This window comes from Somniosus microcephalus, chromosome 22 (assembly GCF_052327205.1).
Source record: "Somniosus microcephalus isolate GS21.2 chromosome 22, FLI_Smic_1.0, whole genome shotgun sequence".
Taxonomy (NCBI): Eukaryota; Metazoa; Chordata; class Chondrichthyes; order Squaliformes; family Somniosidae; genus Somniosus; species Somniosus microcephalus.
In genome coordinates, this window is record NC_141008.1 from 47563188 (window position 1) to 47587119 (window position 23932).

A 23932-nucleotide genomic window follows, 5' to 3' on the forward strand; every position below is an offset into this window, starting at 1 on the left:
TCCAAAACTCTGCCGCCCCGTATCCTAACTCGCACCGAGTCCTGTTCACCAATCACCCCCTGTGCTCGCTGACCCGTGTCCTAACTCGCACCGAGTCCTGTTCACCCGTAACCCCGTGCTCGCTGACCCGTGTCCTAACTCGCACCGAGTCCTGTTCACCCGTCACCCCGTGCTCGCTGACCCGTGTCCTAACTCGCACCGAGTCCTGTTCACCCATCACCCCCTGTGCTCGCTGCCCCGTGTCCTAACTCGCACCGAGTCCTGTTCACCCATCACCCCGTGCTCGCTGCCCCGTGTCCTAACTCGCACCGAATCCTGTTCACCCATCACCCCCTGTGCTCGCTGCCCCGTGTCCTAACTCGCACCGAGTCCTGTTCACCCGTCACCCCCTGTGCTCACTGCCCCGTGTCCTAACTCGCACCGAGTCCCGTTCACCCGTCACCCCGTGCTCACTGCCCCGTGTCCTAACTCGCACCGAGTCCTGTTCACCCATCACCCCGTGCTCACTGACCTGTGTCCTAACTCGCACCGAGTCCTGTTCACCCATCACCCCCTGTGCTCGCTGCCCCGTGTCCTAACTCGCACCGAGTCCTGTTCACCCATCACCCCGTGCTCGCTGCCCCGTGTCCTAACTCGCACCAAGTCCCGTTCACCCATCACCCCGTGCTCACTGCCCCGTGTCCTAACTCGCACCGAGTCCTGTTCACCCATCACCCCGTGCTCGCTGACCCGTGTCCTAACTCGCACCGAGTCCCGTTCACCCATCACCCCCTGTGCTCACTGTCCCGTGTCCTAACTCGCACCGAGTCCCGTTCACCCATCACCCCGTGCTCGCTGCCCCGTGTCCTAACTCGCACCGAGTGCTGTTCACCCATCACCCACTGTGCTCACTGCCCCGTGTCCTAACTCGCACCAAGTCCCGTTCACCCATCACCCCCTGTGCTCACTGCCCCGTGTCCTAACTCGCACCGAGTCCTGTTCACCCATCACCCCCTGTGCTCGCTGACCCGTGTCCTAACTCGCACCGAGTCCTGTTCACCCATCACCCCCTGTGCTCACTGCCCCGTGTCCTAACTCGCACCGAGTCCTGTTCACCCATCACCCCCTGTGCTCACTGCCCCGTGTCCTAACTCGCACCGAGCCCTGTTCACCCATCACCCCCTGTGCTCGCTGCCCCGTGTCCTAACTCGCACCGAGTCCTGTTCACCCATCACCCACTGTGCTCGCTGACCTACATTGGCTCCCAGTCCGGCAACGCCTCAAATTAAAAAATTTCATCCTTGTTTTCAAATCCCTCCATGCCCTCGCCTCTCCCCATCTCTGTAACCTCCTCCAGCTCTACAACCCTCCGAGATCTCTGCGCTCCTCCAATTCTAGCTTCTTGAGCATCCCTGATTTTAATCGCTCCACCATTGGCGGCCGTGCCTTCAGCTGCTGGGCCCCGAGCTCTGAAATCCCCTCCCTTTCCTCCTTTAAGACGCTTCTTAAAACCGACCTCTTTGACCTGTCCTAATATCTCCTTGAGGGGCTCGGTGTCAAATTTTGTTTGATAGTCGCTCCTGTGAAGCACCTTGGGACATTTTTACTCCATTGAACAACAACAACTTGTATTTATATAGCGCCTTTAACGTAGTAAAACGCCCCAAGGCGCTGCACAGGAGTATTATAAGACAACAAATTTGACACCGATCCACATAAGGATAAATTAGGACAGGTGACCAAAAGCTTGGTCAAAGAGGTCGGTTTTAAGGAGCATCTTAAAGGAAGAGAGAGAGAGGCGGAGGGTTGAGGGAGGGAATTCCAGAGCTCGGGGGCCCAGGCAGCAGAAGGTGCTATATAAATGCAAGTTGTTGTTGCAGCTGACTATGATTAAACTGACCGTGCTTACACCTCAAATGAGCGGATGGTACACACAGGTGTGAAACAGCAGGAAATGAGACTCTGAACCAGCAGCTTTGGGGAAAGCTGAAAATAACACGACCAGCTGCAAATTCAGACAATTGCCAGCACTCACCAAGTTATTTACTTAATTCTTTTATATTAAAAACATTCCCTCTTGCGATGTAGGCATCGCTGGCAAGGCCAGCATTTATTGCCCATCCCTAGTTGCCCTGCGAGGATGGTGGTGAGCCGCCCTCGAACTGCTGGCAGTGGTTTCGATGCAATAGGGGCTCGCTTGGCCATTTCGGAGAGCAGTTAAAAGCCAAACCATGTTGGTGCATTAGTTTAGCGTGGTCTATAATCGAAATAAGTTTCTTACAAAGGATAATTAACCTCCCAAACCTGCAACCTCTTACCACCTAGAAGGATAGGGGCAGCAGGCGCATGGGAACACCACCGCCTCCAAGTTCCCCTCCAAGTCACACACCATCCTGACTTGGAAATATATCGCCGATCCTTCATCGTCGCTGGGTCAAAATCCTGGAACTCCTTCCCTAACAGCACTGTGGGAGTACCTTCACCACATGGGACTGTAGCCTTTCAAAAAGGCAGCTCACCACCACCTTCTCAAGGGCAACTAAGGATGGGCAATAAATGCTAGCCTTGCCAGCGACGCCCACATCCCATGAACGAATAAAAAAATTTGGTTTCCATTTGTAACAATAAGTTTTGGAAACCAGACAATGCTTTGATCTTTCACGTGATTAAAAAACAGGTATAATTTTCCACTGCAGACCTTCTCCCCTCCCTACCCTGATGCAAAGGATCTGGAGGTGTTCCACTTACCGGTCCTGCAGTAGGGGTATGCGTTCCAAGCCTTCTCATGCACGTTCAGAGCTCCCTCGGGAGCCAACATCTGCACAAACTTCGGCACCTTGCTGAAAGAACAACATGGTTACCGTCTCTCAAGTCACAGCCAAAAGGCAGGTTTAGGACTGATGTCAGCAAGCTCCTCGCACACAGAGTGATGAACATGTAGAAAGGGCTTCCTGTTAAAGCACAGGAGGCAAAGACCGGGGACACTCCAGAAACAGCTGGATGCTGTGAAGGGGGTACTGTCGAGACCAGCCAAGGTGAATTGCGTGGCCTTCTTTGGAGTCTTATCTTACGATTACCAACCAACAGACATCGCAGAATCCAGTCATACACGACTTTATAAAGAGTACATTGGTGCTCTTGTCCAGAGTGTTGGACTGAACGAGTCAAAGAGAAAGCTGAAACTAGCATTGTACGGGTGTTCAGAGCTTAACCTCCCAGTCTCTCGCCCAAGTCTCACACTGACCGTGCCAACTTTGACCTCTTACCAGCCAAGCACACGCAGACGGTAGGGACAGTACCCCAGTGTTCTCCTTGACCACACTCAGCTCTTTCATCGGAATACTGTCTCGGTTTTATTTTACTCATCAGCTTAGTTACGCCATAACAACCAGCTACACTTCCCATATTATATTAATTTGAAGTGTTTTGGGATGTCATGATACGATAAGGCGCTATATAAATGCAAGTTCTTTCTTCCCTCCCCATTTCCATGCCTATTTCTTCCATCTACCTTCGCACCTCATTGCCCTCTGCCAATGCTGCTCTGTAAACAGCTGGTGGGCACTACAATCGCATGTCCCGCGATGGGAAATGAATATCCCAAGTTACCCGGCAGGAAAGGATCTGGGTCCCGTTCAGCACTTACCCAAGACAGTACGGCCGAGACTGGGTGAGGGGCAAAAATGACCCCTTCAGCCCACCACTCAGTGGACAGAAGCACCAATCTACTCTAAATTAGGGCATTCAGTCATGAATTTATACAGCTGTGTTTGTAACAGAACTCTAGCACCATTGATTCTAAAGGCTACATATGCAATGGTGGGTGGGGAGGGGGTTAGTCACAGCTTTAAGGGGAATAGATGCATTTAAGGGGAAGCTGGAGAAGCACAAGGGAGAAAGGAATAGAAGGGTGAGATGAAGAGGGTGGGAGGAGGCTCGTGTGGAGCATAAACACCAGCGTAGACTAGTTGGGCCGAATGGCCTGTTGGTGTAATTCGATGTAAACAGCTTGGCTCCATTGGTAGCAACCTCGGCTCCAGGTCAGAAGGTCGTGCATTGGAGCTCCACACTCTGATGGAGTCTAGGCTCGCACTCCAGGACGGTGCTGAGTAGAGCTGCCTGTGGTGGAGGCAGTCGAGGTCCCCACCTGCCAATTCAGGGGGATGTCAAAGATCCCAGGGCACTATACAGCAGGGAGTTCTTCTGGTATTGTGGCCAGCACTTCTCCCCCATCCAACACCACTCTAAAACAAAAACTAGTATTGGTCGAGAGTTCCTGCATGACGTTTGTCGCTATCAGTGTCACTGTGTTCCAGATGTAATTCATTGTGCAAGACACCGAGATGCAGTGACTTGACAAGGTGCCATGCAGATGGACGGATTTTATTTTGTACGAAGGACTACTCCTGCACTATACAGCAGCTTGCTGAGGGTGCCTCCCTCGAGGACCACTCTTGGCTCGGTGACTGCGATTCCCCACGTAGCAGGCTCAAACAGATTGCACCGGAACTCCCAAATTCAAATGTGCCGCAACATTTGTTAAGTGTAGGCCAGGCTAACAGAAAGGAACCACAATCACAGCCCCCACACCACCCCCGCAACTGTGGGAGTTATGGGACTGATAAAACTCTGTCCTGAATTTCAGCTCACAGCTGCCTGGGGCTACTGAAGGCGAAGGGGGGTCCCTGGGCAGGATAACAAGCTGTCTGAAATGAACTGGTAACCAATTCAGACTCACACACGGCGTACTACACAGAGGATAGCGGTTTTCATCTGAAGGCAAAGGTCTCCTCACATCACTGAGCAATCCTGCTGACTGACCTGTTGGCTGAGTATCATTTGACTGCGCCTGACTAGAGGCAGCTTTAGATATTGAGTGGCACGTAAAGGGAATCTTGCAAGAGTGATATTTAAAAAAAAAAAAAAAAATTATTTTATAAAGTACTGATCAATGGAAATTGAGACCCGTTTAGAGATCATTGAGTTTAAGGGGGAAATGCGAGTGATGAAGGTGAAACTGCCTCTTGTACCTGGTTTGGCCTGTCCTTGCACTAGTCCCAGGTTAGTGGGGGAATGACCTGCTCCAGCCCTTCACCAAAGTTCCTTTGATATCAGAATTATAAGATGGTCACTAATAAATCGAACAGGGAATTCAGGAGAAACTTCTTTAGCCAGAGTAGTTAGAATGTGGACCTCGTCACCACAGGGAGTGGTTGAGGCAATAGCATAGGTGCATTTAAGAGGAAGCTGGATAAACACATGAGGGAGAAAGGAATAGAAGGAACTCGCACCAATCCCGTTCGCACCATCACCCCCTGTGCTCGCTGACCTACAATGGCTCCCGGTTAAGCAATGCCTCAATTTCAAAATTCTCATCCTTGTTTTCAAATCCCTCCATGGCCTCGCCCCTTCCTAGCTCTGTAATCTCCTTCAGCCCCCCCCCCCCCCCCAAGATATCTGCACTCCTCTAATCTGCCCTCGAGCATAATCGCTCAACCATTGGCGGCCGTGCCTTCTGTTGCCTGGGCCCTCAGCTCTGGAATTCCCTGCCCAAACCTCTCCACCTCTCTTTCCTCCTTTAAGACGCTCCTTAAAATCTACCTCTTTGACCAAGCTTTGGTCACCTGCCCTAATTTCTCCTTATGTGGCTCGGTGTCAAATTTTTTGTTCTTTTAATACTCCTGTGAACCGTCTTGGGACATTTTACTACATTAAAGGCGCTATATAAATACAGGTAGTTGGATATGCTGATGGAGTGAGGTGAAGAGGGGTGGGAAGAGGCTCGTGTGGAGCAGAAACACCAGCACGGAGCAGTGGGACTGTTTCTGTGCCGTAGATTTTATGTAACTAAATGCACACCGGGATCTATTCTGATTTTCCTCCCGCAGGGCGGAGTTAGTTAACTCGGCACATGGGAGGTCGGCAGGTACAGAATCATCTATCAATGCACAGTGAGGTCATCGGTAGGTAGCAAAATAACCAATAGCAGCCATCATTTAACCGGGGTGCTTAAATCATCATTTCAAATACCAGTTCTGTGCATTAACTCAGCTCTCGCAGAGTCAGGGTTAATACCTCGTTCCACTGAGGAAATCAGGACTGTTTAAAGGGGAAACTGATATTCAAAGACCCTGCTACCACCCCCCTTCCCCCAGGGGCCAGGATCAGACACCGTGATATTAGCTAGTCTGTACAGGAGCACCAATCTGCCCACAACCTGCCCCAGCTTCAGATGCAGCACAGATTCATACCTTAAAAAGGGTTAAATTACGAGGACAGGTTGCAGACTAGCTTGCATTCCCTTGCGTTTAGAAGATTGAGGGCGATCTGATCGAGGTGTTTAGGATGATTAAAGGAGTTGATCAGGTCGATCGAGAGAAACTATTTCCTCTGGTGGGGGGAGTCCAGACCAAGGGGGCAGAACCTTAAAATTAGAGCCAGGCCGTTCAGGGTGATGTCAGGAAGCACTTCTTCACACAAAGGGGAGTGGAAATCTAGAACTCTCAGGCACCCCACCTCCCCAATAGACTGTGGATGTTGGGGGTCAATTGGAGCTTTCAAGACTGAGTGTGATCGATTTTTGTTGGATCAGGGGATCGAGGGATATGGAGCTAAGGCAGGAAAATGGAGTTGAGGTGCAGATCAGCGTGATCTGATTGAATGGTGGAATAGGCTCGAGGGGCCTCCTCCTGTTCCTATGTTCTTCCGATCCATTTTGGATTGGACACAACTCTCATAACTGGACCTTTGACACAAGTTAGTCGCAGATCATCCTAGCCCAGGGCCTCCTGACTATAGAATTCCTCAGCTCCCCTTCCTCTTCCAATCTACAGGTTATTAAAACCCAGAGCTACTTCACATCTTCCCTCCTATTCCTCTCAACCTTGGCGCTGTGCTGCATTATGGGCCTTGCCCCTCCATCAGAGTTTCTCACTGAACAAGAGTTACATTTAGTGCAGACATTGCTCAGATAGATAATCAAACAGCAAGTCTGCTCTGGCCCCTGCCTCAGAGATTGGGCACTTGTTACAGTTCCAGGTTGGCTTCCAGCAGATCCCCTCCCTTACCGCTGTAGGTGGTAGATCTTGTGCGTGTACTGTCCTTTCTCGCCATCTTTCTCGTATGGTTCATTCTTTAACACTTCAACTCCTTCTCCGCCACCAGTCTCGTTCTTGCTTGCCTCCGCCACAGAGTACAGTTGTCCCACCTGGTACTGTGGGGTCAAACAGAAAGGGGAAACAAGAATTTAAAGTTTAAGTGGATTATGCAGTCCCTACTTTGGCTTACGGTTCCTGGGCTCCCCAGTATGCACACCACTGCCTCATACAGAAATATTCACAGGTCAATAGACTACGCAACAAGACCCTGATATATTGCACGGCTAAAGAAAAAAAACTTGCATTTCTCCAGCGCCTTTCACAACCTCAGGACGTCCCAAAGCGCTTTGCAGCCAATGAAGTACTTTTTGAAGTGTAGTCACTGTTGTAATGTAGGAAAGACAGCAGCTAATTTTCACACAGCAAATCCCACAAACGGCAATGTGATAATGACCAGATAATCTGTTTTTAGTGATGTTGATTGAAGGATAAATGTTGGCCCAGGACACCAGAACTCCACTGCGCTTCTTCGAAATAGTGGCCGTGGGATCTTCTATGTCCACCTGAGAGAGCAGACGGGGCCTCGGTTTAACGTCTCATCCGAAAGACGGCACCTCCGCCAGTGCAGCACTCTCTCAGTACTGCACTGGGAGTGACAGCCTAGATTTTGTGTTCAAAGTCTCTGGTGTGGGACTTGGACCCACAACCTTCTGACGCAGAGGCTAGAGTGCTGCCCACTGAACCACAGCGGACAGTAGTTAGCCAGCAAGAGCTGCTCATAACCTGCAGGATTTCAATATTATAGAGCCCGCTTCCCCGAGGGCTCAATGGGTAGACTGAGTTCACATGAACCAGTACCTCAGCAAGAGCAGGTGCCATCAGGAGAGAAAGAAAAGACAAGAGTGAGTCGGAGAGCATGGAGTACTTACAGCCCAGCGCGATTCCACAGCATCAGAATACTGTCGGCCCACAGTTTCCTTAAGCTGCAGGAGATTCCGACAGCATCACGATACTGCAGGGCCAACCAGCTACAAAGGAAGAGTTTAGAGCAGAATATTAATATGAGTTGCTAAATTCACAGAAAAGCATCGCACCTGGAGAACTTCAATGTTCTACAATCATCCTTCTGCCTGGGCTAGAGACCTGGCTGTACAGGTGGGAATTAAAGATCCCATGACAGTGCTCAAAGAGCAGCGGGGAGTTCTCCCGCTATCCGAATATTCCTCCCTCAACCAACACCAAGGAAAACAAACGCAGATTAACTGGTCATGTGTCTTATATGCTGTTTGCGGGATCTTGCTCTGCATAAAATAGCTAACACGTTCACCTACATATCGGCAACCACAGTGCAAAGGAATTCGCCATCCAATGAGGTTTGGGATGTTTTGTGACGAGGTCCCATATAAATCCAAGTCTTTCATTCCTTTCAGGACTATAGGCCTGTTCACCATGTATTGAGATATTTCCCCCAAAGATGTAACAGTCCATGGCCTCACGCTCAAGATCAGTACGGATAAAGCAACATGGCATTCCTGGGAAGCACACTCAAGCTTACATTCAACATTGGATAACATTATTCTCATGGTGGAATATAATTCTCTCAAACATATATATTCTTTCCATTGAAATTCTGTACACGTCACGATGAGGGATGTTACTAGTGCGGGAGAATGAAACACTTTCCTATTTCAGGCACAGCATTTCAAGGTCAGATACAGCACGGGTTAGATACAGAGTAAAGCTCCCTCTACACTGTCTCAGCAAACACTCCCAGGGCAGGTACAGCACGGGTTAGATACAGAGTAAAGCTCCCTCTACACTGTCCCATCAAACACTCCCAGGTAGAAACATAGAAAAATAGGAGCAGGAGTCGGCCATTCTCCCTTCGAGCCTGCTCCGCCATTCAATATGATCATGGCTGATTCTCGATCTCAATACCATATTCCCGCTCTCTCCCCATACCCCTTGATGCCTTTTGTGTTTAGAAATCTATCTCCTTCGTAAATATATTCAGTGACTTGGCCTCCACAGCCTTCTGTGGTAGAGAATTCCACAGGTTCACCACTTTCTGAATGAAGAAATTTCTCCTCAACTCAGTCCTAAATGTCCTACCCCATATCCTGAGATTGCGACCCCTCATTCTAGACCCCCCCAGCCAGAGGAAACATCCTCCCTGCATCCAGTCTGTCTAGCCCTGTCAGAATTTGATACGTTTCAATGAGATCCCCTCTCATTCTTCTAATCTCTAGTGAATACAGGCCTAGTCGACCCAATCTCTCCTCATACGACAGTCCTGCCATCCCAGGAATCAGTCTGGTGAACATTCACTGCACTCCCTCTATGGCAAGTATATCCTTTCTTGGGTAAGGTGACCAAAGCTGCACACACTACTCCAGGTGTGATCTCACCAAGGCCCTGTACATCTGTAGTAAGACAGTCTTGTTCCTGTACTCAAATCCTCTTGCAATGAAGGCCAACATACCATTTGCCTTCCTAACTGCTTGCTGCACCTGCATGTTTGCTTTCAGGTGACTGATGTACAAGGACACCCAGGTCCCTTTGTATATCAGCATTTCCCAATCTATCACCATTTAAATAATACTCTGCCTTTCTGTTTTTCCTGCCGAAGTGGATAACTTCACATTTATCCACGTTATACTGCATCTGCCATGTATTTGCCCACTCACTCAACTTAACTAAATCACCTTGAAGCCTCTTTGCATCCTCCTCACAACCCCACTTAGTTTTGCGTCATCAGCAAACTTGGAAATATTACATTTGGTTCCCTCATCCAAATCATTTATATATATTGTGAATAGCTGGGGCCCAAGCACTGATCCCTGCGGTACCCCACTAGTCACCGCCTGCCACCTCGAAAAAGACCCATTTATTCCTACTCTGTTTCCTGTCCGTTAACCAATTTTCAGTGAGGGTACAGCACGGGTTAGATACAGAGTAAAGCTCCCTCTACACTGTCCCATCAAACACTCCCAGGGCAGGTACAGCACGGGTTAAATACAGAGTAAAGCTCCCTCTACACTGTCCCATCAAACACTCCCAGGGCAGGTACAGCACGGGTTAGATACAGAGTAAAGCTCCCTCTACACTGTCCCATCAAACACTCCCAGGGCAGGTACAGTACAGGTTAGATACAGAGTAAAGCTCCCTCTACACTGTCCCATCAAACACTTCCAGGGCAGGTACAGCATGAAGGGTCCCAGACCTGAAACGTTAACTCTGTTTCTCTCTCCACGGATGTTGCCTGGCCTGCTGAGTATTTCCAGCATTTTCTGTTGTTATTTCAGCTCTCCAGCATCCGCAGTATTTTGCTATTGTATACGGGTTAGGCGGAGTTGGGAGAACGTTACTTTATCTTAATGTGGCCCAGCCCTAACTGCGAAGAGCACTGCTACTGCACCAGGGTGACATTTTCACGACCCGTGATCCGGAGAACTTTGAGCAAGATTACGGATTCAGTATCGGATTCAGGGGCAGTGCAGTGGGTCGATTCCCACTGGGAATGACAATCCTCGCTCACTGCAGGTCGGACCTGGATAGCCAGCAGACTAACGATACACTGAATTGTAAAGTGCGTGTGAAATTTGGTCTGTTGTGCAGTGAAACATTAATTATACAATCAATTGCACCCTCTGACAATGGCTCTATTTAAAGACTGAGCTGCAGTAAGTCGCAGGGCTTTAGGGATCAGGTTAATGTTATTAGAAGCTAAAGCCAGACTTGCAACTGGAACTGTGACTACACTAATCAAAAAAACGGATTTCAAGGTGGCAATCCAACAAGCTTTACCGAGACTTCTTGATGGGCGCCATAAGACAACAGTCTATGTGACACCGGCCTCCTCCTCCCCCACAAAAAGGTTACCACAGGTTGAAACGGCTTTGCTTTACTCTGTATCTAACCCGTGCTGTACCTGCCCTGGGAGTGTTTGATGGGACAGTGTAGAGGGAGCTTTACTCTGTATCTAACCCGTGCTGTACCTGCCCTGGGAGTGTTTGATGGGACAGTGTAGAGGGAGCTTTACTCTGTATCTAACCCGTGCTGTACCTGCCCTGGGAGTGTTTGATGGGACAGTGTAGAGGGACCTTTACTCTGTATCTAACCTGTGCTGTACCTGCCCTGGGAGTGTTTGATGGGACAGTGTAGAGGGAGCTTTACTCTGTATCTAACCCGTGCTGTACCTGCCCTGGGAGTGTTTGATGGGACAGTGTAGAAGGAGATTTACCCTGTATCTAACCCGTGCTGTACCTGCCCTGGGAGTGTTTGATGGGACAGTGTAGAGGGAGCTTTACTCTGTATCTAACCCGTGCTGTACCTGCCCTGGGAGTGTTTGATGGGACAGTGTAGAGGGAGCTTTACTCTGTATCTAACCCGTGCTGTACCTGCCCTGGGAGTGTTTGATGGGACAGTGTAGAGGGAGCTTCACACTATCTAACCGGAGATGCACCCGATCTGGGGGCGGGGATTAATGCCGACACTGGGTGCAGTGCACCATCCCACAACACTAGCATCTCTTACCTTGCAGAGTCTGGAACCATCGAGAAGGTCAGTCAGCTTTCAGCAGCAGATTGCTGGAAGCAGCTTCTCCGTTTAAACAACAGGCAGCTGCTCTCAAGCTGGGATTCGACGTGATCAGAGAGAGAAAACACAGGCTGCCTGCAACATTTATAAATGAGATCTCCCTCCAGCAATCAAAGGACAGCAGGGTTATTCCTCTTCCCGCTCAGAGTTGGCCTGTCTAATTACAATCAGTCTGAAAGATCACGGATACCGTGGTACCAACATTAGAATGCTGCAATGAGATTAATGCTGTCCTTGGAATAAATAACATCGCGTTCAGTAAAAATTAAACTGTTGCCGGATACTAATTTTTCCCCGTGGTTAGCCCCCTCCTGCCCTGAAGGTGCAGTCTCCGGGGAGGGAGGGGGCAGGAGATACAGCCTCACAGGCACAGACAGCCCCATCACACCTCAGCAGAGTCAGCATTGTGTGTGTGCAAGTCTAGACAGCGAGGATCAGCAGGCATTTCAACCACTGAGGGTTTTACAGCCAAGACTGATCCTGTTCTCACCCAGTGATACTGCAGCAACTAGTGGCGAACATCCAGCCCCACTGCCCCCTTCCCAGAGGGAAGCTATTGGAGCTCTACTTCCACCCTAGCCAAGACCAGCACTGACCAGGGTCCTGCTCCGTCTACCTGGTTCAGTAGTGTGTTTAACTGCCAAGAGCTGCTTGTATTCCACTTTTAAAGGCATACACTCCAAGAAAAAAACCAAATTGCATTTATATCGCACTTTCATGGCCTCAGGACATTCCAAAGTGCTTCACAGCCAATTAAATACTGTTCAAAGCAGTCACTGTTCCTGAACAGGCAAACAGGGCAGCCCATTTGTGCACAGCAAGGTTCCACAAGCAAGAGGTAAAAGGACCTGATCATCTGTTTTATTGGTGTTGGTTGAGAGATAAATATTGGCCAGGACACCAGGGAGAACTCCCCTGCTTTTCTTTGAAAAGCACCATGGGATCTTATGTCCACCTGAGAGTGCAGACGGGGGACTCGGTTTAACGTCTCATCTGAAAGGTGAGAGGTGATCTCATTGAAACATAAGATTCCGAGAGGGCTTGACTGGGTAGATGCTGAGAGGCTGTTTCCCATGGCTGGAGAGTTTCGAACTAGGGGGCAGAGTCTCAGGACAAGGGGTCGGCCATTTTGAACTGAGGTGAGGAAAAATTTCTTCACTCAGAGGGTTAGGAATCTTTGGAATGCTGTACTCCAGAGGGCTGTGGATGCTCAGTCGTTGAGTTTATTCAGGGTTGAGATCAATAGATTTTTGGACTCTAAGGCAATCAAGGGATATGGGGATCGGGCGGGAAAGTGGAGATGAGGTCAAAGATCAGCCATGATCTTACTGAATGGCAGAGCAGGCTCGAGGGGTCATATGGCCTACTCCTGCTCCAATTTCTTATGTTCTTATGAAGGAATGCACCTGAGAGTGCAGCACCTCCTCAGTACTGCCAGCCTGGATTGTGCTCAAGTCCCGCTTTGCTCTGTATCTAACCCATGCTGTACCTGACCTGGGAGTGTTTGATCACCTTGATAAGCACAGAACAAAACCTCTGCTTGCTCAACACATATTCTGCCACCTCAGAGAATCAGGAGAGAATCACAACAGCTTCTTAAACCAGAACATGAATCTCTCATACATCCCTCAGCTACAGTCACAACTCTTCATTTCAGTGACAATGGTATTAGAGGCAGAGGAAGTTTGATCCAATTACCAGATAGGATGCAGGCTGATCTCTCTGCTCATGTAAGCCTGGTCTGAGCTGCTCGTTTATATACATAAAAATACATACATGGCTCAGAACAGAGCTTTTTTACCACAATAGGAAATAAGGGCATTGAACCTGGTGACATGATATATGGAGGAGCTATTCTGTAAGCACCAAGCCACTCTAATACTGTGGGAACTCTTTAGGAGAGCAACAAAGGAGCGCTGTAACAGTGTGGGGAAAATAGGTACGAGTGCCTGCTCCCAAGCCCCATCTAGTGACCCCCAAATGGAAAGTGTGCTTGTTGAGCGAGGACAGAATGGAGTTCAGTTGTGATGCACTACCTGCATGAATAGCCTGCTGACCATCACCGCTTAAGTAAATATAAAGAATGACCAAAGTGCTCGCAGGCCTCCAGCATTTTCAGGGAAGAAAAAGAACTTGGCCTCTCCAGCGTGCTAAATATTGGCCATTTCACTGGACCACTAACATTTCACATCCATGCCAGTGAGCAGCATGCACTACTGGGCTCCACGCTATAGGATGGGTATTGACGGGGGACATGCAGGACAGGGCTCCACACTATAGGATGGGTATTGACGGGGGACATGCAGTACTGGGCTCCACACTATAGGATGGGTATTGACGGGGGGGGGGGGGGGGACATGCAGGACTGGGCTCCACACTATAGGATGGGTATCGACGGGGGACATGCAGGACTGGGCTCCACGCTATAGGATGGGTATTGACGGGGGACATGCAGTACTGGGCTCCACACTATAGGATGGGTATCGACGGGGGACATGCAGGACTGGGCTCCACACTATAGGATGGGTATCGACGGGGGACATGCAGGACTGGGCTCCACACTATAGGATGGGTATTGATGGGAGACATGCAGGACTGGGCTCCACACTATAGGATGGGTATCGACGGGGGACATGCAGGACTGGGCTCCACACTATAGGATGGGTATTGACGGGAGACATGCAGGACTGGGCTCCACAGTATAGGATGGGTATTGACGGGGGACATGCAGTACTGGGCTCCACAGTATAGGATGGGTATCGAAGGGGGACATGCAGGACTGGGCTCCACACTATAGGATGGGTATCGACGGGGGACATGCAGGAGTGGGCTCCACACTATAGGATGGGTATTGATGGGAGACATGCAGGACTGGGCTCCACACTATAGGATGGGTATCGACGGGGGACATGCAGGACTGGGCTCCACACTATAGGATGGGTATCGACGGGGGACATGCAGGACTGGGCTCCACACTATAGGATGGGTATCGACGGGGGACATGCAGGACTGGGCTCCACACTATAGGATGGGTATTGATGGGAGACATGCAGGACTGGGCTCCACACTATAGGATGGGTATCGACGGGGGACATGCAGGACTGGGCTCCACACTATAGGATGGGTATCGACGGGGGACATGCAGGACTGGGCTCCACACTATAGGATGGGTATCGACGGGGGACATGCAGGACTGGGCTCCACACTATAGGATGGGTATTGATGGGAGACATGCAGGACTGGGCTCCACAGTATAGGATGGGTATTGACGGGGGACATGCAGTACTGGGCTCCACACTATAGGATGGGTATTGATGGGAGGCATGCAGTACTGGGCTCCACACTATAGGATGGGTATTGACGGGGGGGGGGGGGGGGGGACATGCAGGACTGGGCTCCACACTATAGGATGGGTATCGACGGGAGACATGCAGGACTGGGCTCCACACTATAGGATGGGTATTGACGGGAGACATGCAGGACTGGGCTCCACAGTATAGGATGGGTATTGACGGGGGACATGCAGTACTGGGCTCCACAGTATAGGATGGGTATTGATGGGGGACATGCAGGACTGGGCTCCACACTATAGGATGGGTATCGACGGGGGACATGCAGGAGTGGGCTCCACACTATAGGATGGGTATCGACGGGGGACATGCAGGAGTGGGCTCCACACTATAGGATGGGTATCGACGGGGGACATGCAGGAGTGGGCTCCACACTATAGGATGGGTATTGATGGGAGGCATGCAGGACTGGGCTCCACACTATAGGATGGGTATCGACGGGGGACATGCAGGAGTGGGCTCCACACTATAGGATGGGTATTGATGGGAGACATGCAGGACTGGGCTCCACACTATAGGATGGGTATCGACGGGGGACATGCAGGACTGGGCTCCACAGTATAGGATGGGTATCGAAGGGGGACATGCAGGACTGGGCTCCACAGTATAGGATGGGTATCGAAGGGGGACATGCAGGACTGGGCTCCACACTATAGGATGGGTATCGAAGGGGGACATGCAGGACTGGGCTCCACACTATAGGATGGGTATCGACGGGGGACATGCAGGACTGGGCTCCACACTATAGGATGGGTATCAACGGGGGACATGCAGGACTGGGCTCCACACTATAGGATGGGTATCGAAGGGGGACATGCAGGACTGGGCTCCACAGTATAGGATGGGTATCGAAGGGGGACATGCAGGACTGGGCTCCACACTATAGGATGGGTATCGAAGGGGGACATGCAGGACTGGGCTCCACACTATAGGATGGGTATCGAAGGGGGACATGCAGGACTGGGCTCCACACTATAGGATGGGTGTCGACGGGGGACATGCAGGACTGGGCTCCACACTATAGGATGGGTATCGAAGGGGGACATGCAGGACTGGGCTCCACACTATAGGATGGGTATCGAAGGGGGACATGCAGGACTGGGCTCCACACTATAGGATGGGTATCGACAGGGGGACATGCAGGACTGGGCTCCACAGTATAGGATGGGTATCGACAGGGGGACATGCAGGACTGGGCTCCACAGTATAGGATGGGTGTCGACGGGGGACATGCAGGACTGGGCTCCACAGTATAGGATGGGTATCGACAGGGGGACATGCAGGACTGGGCTCCACAGTATAGGATGGGTGTCGACGGGGGACATGCAGGACTGGGCTCCACAGTATAGGATGGGTATCGACAGGGGGACATGCAGGACTGGGCTCCACAGTATAGGATGGGTATCGACAGGGGGACATGCAGGACTGGGCTCCACACTATAGGATGGGTATCGACAGGGGGACATGCAGGACTGGGCTCCACAGTATAGGATGGGTATCGACAGGGGGACATGCAGGACTGGGCTCCACAGTATAGGATGGGTATCGACAGGGGGACATGCAGGACTGGGCTCCACACTATAGGATGGGTATCGACAGGGGACATGCAGGACTGGGCTCCACACTATAGGATGGGTATCGACAGGGGACATGCAGGACTGGGCTCCACACTATAGGATGGGTATCGAAGGGGGACATGCAGGACTGGGCTCCACACTATAGGATGGGTATTGACGGGGGACATGCAGGACTGGGCTCCACACTATAGGATGGGTATCGACAGGGGACATGCAGGACTGGGCTCCACACTATAGGATGGGTATCGACAGGGGACATGCAGGACTGGGCTCCACAGTATAGGATGGGTATCGACGGGGGACATGCAGGACTGGGCTCCACACTATAGGATGGGTATCGACGGGGGACATGCAGGACTGGGCTCCACACTATAGGATGGGTATTGACGGGGGACATGCAGGACTGGGCTCCACACTATAGGATGGGTATCGATGGGGGACATGCAGGACTGGGCTCCACACTATAGGATGGGTATTGACGGGGGACATGCAGGACTGGGCTCCACACTATAGGATGGGTATCGACAGGGGGACATGCAGGACTGGGCTCCACACTATAGGATGGGTATCGACAGGGGGACATGCAAGACTGGGCTCCACACTATAGGATGGGTATCGACAGGGGGACATGCAGGACTGGGCTCCACAGTATAGGATGGGTGTCGACGGGGGACATGCAGGACTGGGCTCCACACTATAGGATGGGTATCGACAGGGGGACATGCAGGACTGGGCTCCACAGTATAGGATGGGTGTCGACGGGGGACATGCAGGACTGGGCTCCACACTATAGGATGGGTATCGAAGGGGGACATGCAGGACTGGGCTCCACACTATAGGATGGGTATCGATGGGGGGACAGCGTAGATTCACTAGGTTGCTGCCTAGTACAAGGAAATACAAATATGGAGAGAGACTCGAAACATTGGGGCTATTTTTTTTGCAGATCATGGGGCGATATGATAAGTGTTTAGAATTATGAAAGGGAGAGAGAAGATAGCAGACAGTTTCCAGTAGTTGAGCAGTCACGATTGAGGGGCCATAGATACAAGATTAAATGATATCAGGACAGGTGACCAAAAGCTTGGTTAACGGGGTAGGTTTTAAGGAGCGACTGAAAGGAGAAGAGAGCGAGGCGGAGGTTTAGGGAGGGAAGTCCAGAGCTTAGGGCCGAGGTAGCTGAAGGCATGGCCGCCAATGGTGGGGTGGTGAATAGTGGGGATGCGCAAACTGTTACTCTGATAGCCAGTCTGGGTAATAAAATACAGGCAACCGGTCAACAGAGGTAGTGTGGGCTGTGACTCTGAGTATAGTAAGCACCCCAATGCAGTGTGTTTGGTGGCCAGACAGGCACTACCTCATACAGAGGGATGAATTTACCCCCCCCCCCCCCACCCCACCACACACTGTTTTTGGGTGAAATTTGCCAGTTACAAGTTCCCAGTTTCACAGGTTGTTCACAGACTCATCCATCTGTACACCAGGAACAAACCGCCTGAGTCCCAGGCCCGGAGAACAAGGAAAATCTACACAGGAACGTAACTTCAACTTCCCCTTTCAAGATCAAGCGAGAGTAATCTAAATAAAGGAAGGAACTTGCATTTCCGCAGCGCTTTACACAAGCTCAGGACATCCCAAAGCGCTTTACAGCCAATGAAGTACTTTTTGAAGTATAGTCACTGTTGTAATGTAGAAAAGTTTATTAGACACATGTACAGGCAGGAGTGGACACTGCTGGAGCGAGAGTGGGCGCGAGCTTTATATCCGTTTTGATGATGTCAATGATTTTAGTGTCGAGTTTCTGTTAATTTCACATCAAGATTTCACAAGTCATTTTCGATTACAATGTACAGGAAACTTTGAGTTATCCGGAGGCGAACCATCCGGCAAGCTGGAGCCACCGGCAAAAATTCAGGAGCCGTTTTTTATTCTTTTCATTTCTTTTCTTTGCTTTTTTTTTTTCCCCCCCAGTCAAGCACTGCAAGGTCTGCAGCTATCGCAACAGCTTCAGCTACAGACGCTTGCAGCCACACGCGAGTGTTTAGAAGCTGTTGCTATGCAACAGTGTTTGTTGTCAGATACGGAGATAAAAATCTCCGTATCTTTCAACATTAACTCTGGAGTGTCCGGCAGTTTTGAGGGAACGGCAGCAGCTCGGTCCCGTTGGTGCCGGATAGCACAAAGTTTCCTGTAATGAGTACCAGGCCGTGGAAAGATACTATCTTAACTATAGGTAGTAGTTCGGGAATCCCCGGCTGGGTCCTGGTCAATATCCATCCCTCAAACAATACCAAAAACAAATGAGCTGGTCATTCACCTCATCTGCTGTTTTGTGGGATCTTGCTGTGTAAATTGACCAGTCCGTAACAACGAGAACTGAACTTCAAAAGTAATTCAATGACCGTCAGAACTAATTGGGACGCCCTGAGAACATGATAAGGTGCTGGCTGACACATCGCAGAAGGCACGACTGGATTACTGCTCACCCTAATTGAGCAGCTCTACACTAACCAACTACCCTCTCCAGGGGAGCCATTTGCAGGGGCTGTGGGGAAAGTGCAGGGGGGAGTGGGACTAATTGGAGAGCTCTTTCAAAGAGCCGGCACAGGCACGATGGGCCGAATGGCCTCCATCTGTGCTGTAAGATTCTGTGATTCAGCTCCATGCCCCCTCGCCACTCACGTGACACTGCCACCAATTAAATAAAAGCCCGTACAATTAAATCAGTCTTCTGTCTGGAGTCTGTCGCACTTGTACCTGACTGGCTCAAATATTTCATGAAAAAATCCGAATAATGCCAATAGCCTGAAATATTACTGGACAGGTAGAAATCTCCCAGTGTGGAATGACTAAACAGTTGGCAAGTCGAAGGGAAATTACCGAGGCTCAGAAGGGCAAGATAAGCTGCTAACGGAGCCAAGCTGCCACTGGCCAGACTCAAAGTGGGTCAGAGACCCGTGCTGCAGTCAACCTACAATTCGACTGCACTGTAAGGTTTGGACAGATTATACGGTGGACTGTGGACTAATTACAGGCTTGTGACACACGGCAAGGGAAAGATAATCAGAGCTCTAATCATAAATACCACACAAGCATGCTCACAAGGGAGTGGGTTTATTATACAGCTCAGAGGCTCCAATATCTTACTCGGGTTATATAAAGATAAATAAATGCTGAGCCAGGTTACCAACAGGAAAATTAACCCGTCTCCAGTCCTCTGGATTAAACATACCATCAAGTGATCGTTTCAAAAAGCACCTTTTCTCTCACCAATGTACATCTCATGATTCCCTTCTGGTTAAACATACTTCTCCTAACCTCAGCGGGGTTGGGAGGTGCAGAGTAGACAGTGAGAGGGCAACCAGTGAAGCTTCAGTTGTAGAGCGCTCTGGTCAGACCCCATCTGCAGTAACTGTGTTCAGTTCAGGGCCCTGCACCTTAGGAAGGGTATATTGACCATGGAGGGGGTGCAGCACAAATTCACCAGAATGATACCGGGGCTAAAAGGTTAAATTATGAGATCGGGTTGCATAAACTTGGCTTATTCCCTTAAATTTAGATGGTTAAGGGACGATCTAATCGAAACATTTAAAATGTTAAAAAGGAGTTGATAGGGCGGAGAGAGAAACTATTTCCTCTGGTGGGGAAGTCCAGAACAAGGGGGCAGAACCTTAAAATTAGAGCCAGGCCGTTCAGGGGTGATGTCAGGAAGCACTTCTTCACACAAAGGGTGGTGGAAATCTGGAACACTCTCTCCCCCAAAAGGCTGTTGATGCTGGGGGGCAATTGGAGCTTTCAAGACTGAGAGCGATAGATTTTTGTTGGGTCAGGGGGATCGAGGGATACGGAGCTAAGGCAGGTAGATGGAGTTGAGGTACAAATCAGGCAGGATCTGACTGAATGGCGAACAGACTCGAGGGGCTGAATTACCTTATGTTCCTTCCTAACAAAGGATGGAGGAGAGGTAGTGTTTCCCAGCCCCCACGTTGGGGCAGAGAGCGAGGAGGCTAGTAGTCTCCCCCAGCTGGTAGTGAATTCAGTCACTCCGTCTTGCTAATAATAGACTGATTGGGCTGCTTTGGCAGAGACCTGCTCAGTGAGAGCGAGGATCGGCGTGCAGGATTGAAGGAGAAATCAAAAAGTGTTTCTATTTTTAAACTGGTTAAACATTCATTGATGTGACCAGTCAGCAGCAACGGGTGTAAGTAAAACGTGATGCATGAAGAATGAAGAGAGGCGCGACATAAAGTAAATGGTACCATTTTAAAGGAAGTGCAGGAACAGAGAGACCTGGGGTTTCACATACATCAATCTTTGAAGGCGGCAGGACAAGTTGAGAAGGCGGTTATAAAGCATACAGGATCCTGGGCTTTATAAATAGAAGCATAGAGTACAAAGCAAGGAAGTTGCACTAAACCTTTATAAAACACCGGTTAGGCCTCAGCTGGAGTATTGTGTCCAATTCTGGGCTCCGCACTTTAGGAAGGATGTCAAGGTTGTGGAGAGGGTGCAGAGATTTACCAGAATGGTTCCAGGGATGCAGGACTTCAGTTGTGTGAAGAGACTGGGGAAGCTGGGGTTGTTCGTCTTAGAGCAGAGAAGGTTAAGGGGAGATTTAATGGAGGTGTTCAAAATCATGAGGGGCTTTGTAAGAGTAGATAGGGAGAAACTGTTCCTAGTGTCAGGAAGGTCGGTAACCAGAGGACAGAGACGCAAGATAATTGGCAAAAGAACCAGTGGGGAGATGAGCAATGTTCCCATTAAGCTGCGCGGCCGTGCAGTTGTCGAGCTCCCGTGCAGGCCGCGTGCCGGCTTTACAATGGGAAAAACCGCGCATGCGTGGGAATTTGAATGGGCCGCGCACCTAAATAAAAAATTTAAGGAAACACTGGAGATGAGGCAATTCCCCCCCCCCCAACAGCGAGTTGTGATCTGGAATGCGCTGCCTGAAAGGGTGGTGGAAGCAGATTCAATAATAACTTTCAAAATGGAATTGGACAAATACTTGAAAAGGAAAAGGCTATGGGGAAAGAGCAGGGGGAGTGGGGCTAATGGGAGAGCTCTTTCAGAGAGCCGGCACTGGCACGGTGGGCCGAATGGCCTCCTGTGCTGCAAGATTCTACAAAAAATAAAATTCCCCAAATATGCATCAAACATGTCTGCAGGTAGCAGTATCGAGCAAGTGGCAGTGAGTAAATGGATCTTAAATATACAGTGATTGCAGTGAGGCAGATTACAGAAGTCATTAACTTTGCAGCCAAGGTCGTGAGAACAGTACACAGGCAGGTTATGGGAGGGGTTGTTTAGTAACCGTTTCAGAATTGAAGGTGGAATTTATACAGTTAGTGTATTGACTGTCTTCCTTCTTCACACGGTGATCAATATATGGAGCAAGACCTCCAGTTAGACAATGGAGGCAAAAGCATTTAAGAAACAATTAGATGTGATGAGGAATCGGTCAGATCTTTTTGCATGGATTAAATTTAGATGGGTCGAATGAGCCTTCTTCAACCGTAACTATCTTATGATGTTAAGGTAAGCTGGTAGTGGTGCAGGATGATAGGACACCAATTCATGGTACAAGTTTCACCATTGGTGATCCGAAATGTAAGGTGCCAATACCTGGTGCCGTAGAATGGGGGCAGATTCAGGCTCAAATCCTGCTCCACTCAGTTCCTGAGCTGAGGTGTGTCAAATGGCGATGGCATTGCCCATGAGTAAGGTGGGAAAGCGCCATGTCCTTAGCACCTTCTAGTAGACAGTGGCTGCTGAGGAGGGAGGTACCAGCAACCGTTGAGGTGGCCCTAGTCTTGAGATTGATTGGAAGTCCAGGCCAGAGTCTAGCACAACATTCTATAACCTCCTGGTTCTATTGCCTAATGTTGGACCATAGCTCAGATCTCCCATCCCACTCGGTTCCAGGTGCTCAGCACACAGCAGATGCTGTGTTAACTCTCTCTCCTCTCCCTGTGTCCCACCTTAACACACTTGGTAGAACCACACTCTCTTTGACCCTTTAGCAAACCCTTTGCTTCATCAATGACCTTCCCTCCATGAATGTTTGAAGTGGTGGATGGGATGCCAATCAAGCGGGCTGCTTTGTCCTGGATGGTGTCGAGCTTCTTGAGTGTTGTCGGAGCTGCACTCATCCAGGCAAGTGGAGAGCATTCCATCACACTCCTGACTTGTACCTTCTTGATGGTGGAAAGGCTTTGGGGAATCAGGAGGTGAGACACTCACCGCAGAATACCCAGCCTCTGACCTGCTCTTGTAGCCACAATATTTGTGTGGCTGGTCTAGTTAAGTTTCTGGTCAATGGTGACCCCCAGGATGTTGATGGTAGGGGATTCGGTGATGGTAATGCCGTTGAATGTCAAGGGGTGGTGGTTAGACTCTTGCTTGTTGGAGATAGTCATTGCCTGGCACTTGTGGCACAAATGTTACTTGCCACTTACCAGCCCAAGCCTGAACGCCGTCCAGGTCTCGCTACATGCGGGCATGGACGGCTTCATTATCTGAGCAGCTGCGAATGGAACTGAACACTGCAGTTATCAGCGAACATCCCCACTTCTGGCCTTATGACAGAGGGAAGGTCATTGATGAAGCAGCTGAAGATGGTTGGGCCTAGGACACTGCCCTGAGGAACTCCTGCAGCGATGTCCTGGGGCTGTGATGATTGACTAACAACTACAACCATCTTCCTTTGTGCTAGGTATGACTCCAGACAGTGAAGAGTTTTCCCCGATTTCCATTGACTTCAATTTTACTAGGGCTCCTTGATGCTATACTTGGCCAAATGCTGCCTTGATGTCAAGGTCAGTCACTCTCACCTCACCTCTGGACCAAGGCTGTAACGAGGTCTGGAGCCAAGTGGTCCTGGCGGAACGCAAACTAAGCATCAGTGAGCAGGTTATTGGAGAGTATGTGCTGCTTGATAGCACTGTTGACGACACCTTCCATCACTTTGCTGATGATTGAGAGTAGACTGATGGGCAGTAATTGGCCAGATTGGATTTGTCCTGCTTTTTGTGGACAGGACATACTTGGGCAGTTTTCCACATTGTCGGATAGATGCCAGTGTTTTAGCTGTACTGGAACAGCTTGGCTAAAGGCACGGCTAGTTCTGGAGCAGAAGTCTTCAGCACGTCTGCCGGGATGTTGTCAGGATCCATAGCCTTAGCGGTGTCCAGTGCGCTCAGGCACTTCTTGATATCACGTGGAGTGAATCGAATTGGCTGGAGACTGGCTTCTGTGATGGTGCAGAGCTCTGGAGGAGGCCGATATGGATCATCCACTCGGCACTCCTGGCTGAAGATGGTTGCAAACGCTT

At 50.1% G+C, this 23932-nt stretch overlaps 1 protein-coding gene across 1 annotated transcript in view; it reads right to left on the bottom strand.

Moving 5' to 3' along the window:
* Nucleotides 1-23932, bottom strand: part of pitpnaa (phosphatidylinositol transfer protein, alpha a) — a 78343-nt gene that overhangs the window by 21655 nt on the left and 32756 nt on the right. The window contains exons 3-4 of the mRNA XM_085964642.1: nt 7047-7192; nt 2728-2819 (exon numbers count right to left, since the gene is read on the bottom strand). Of these exons, the coding sequence (XP_085820768.1) occupies nt 2728-2819; nt 7047-7192 (238 nt within the window). The remainder of the gene's footprint in view (nt 1-2727; nt 2820-7046; nt 7193-23932) is intronic.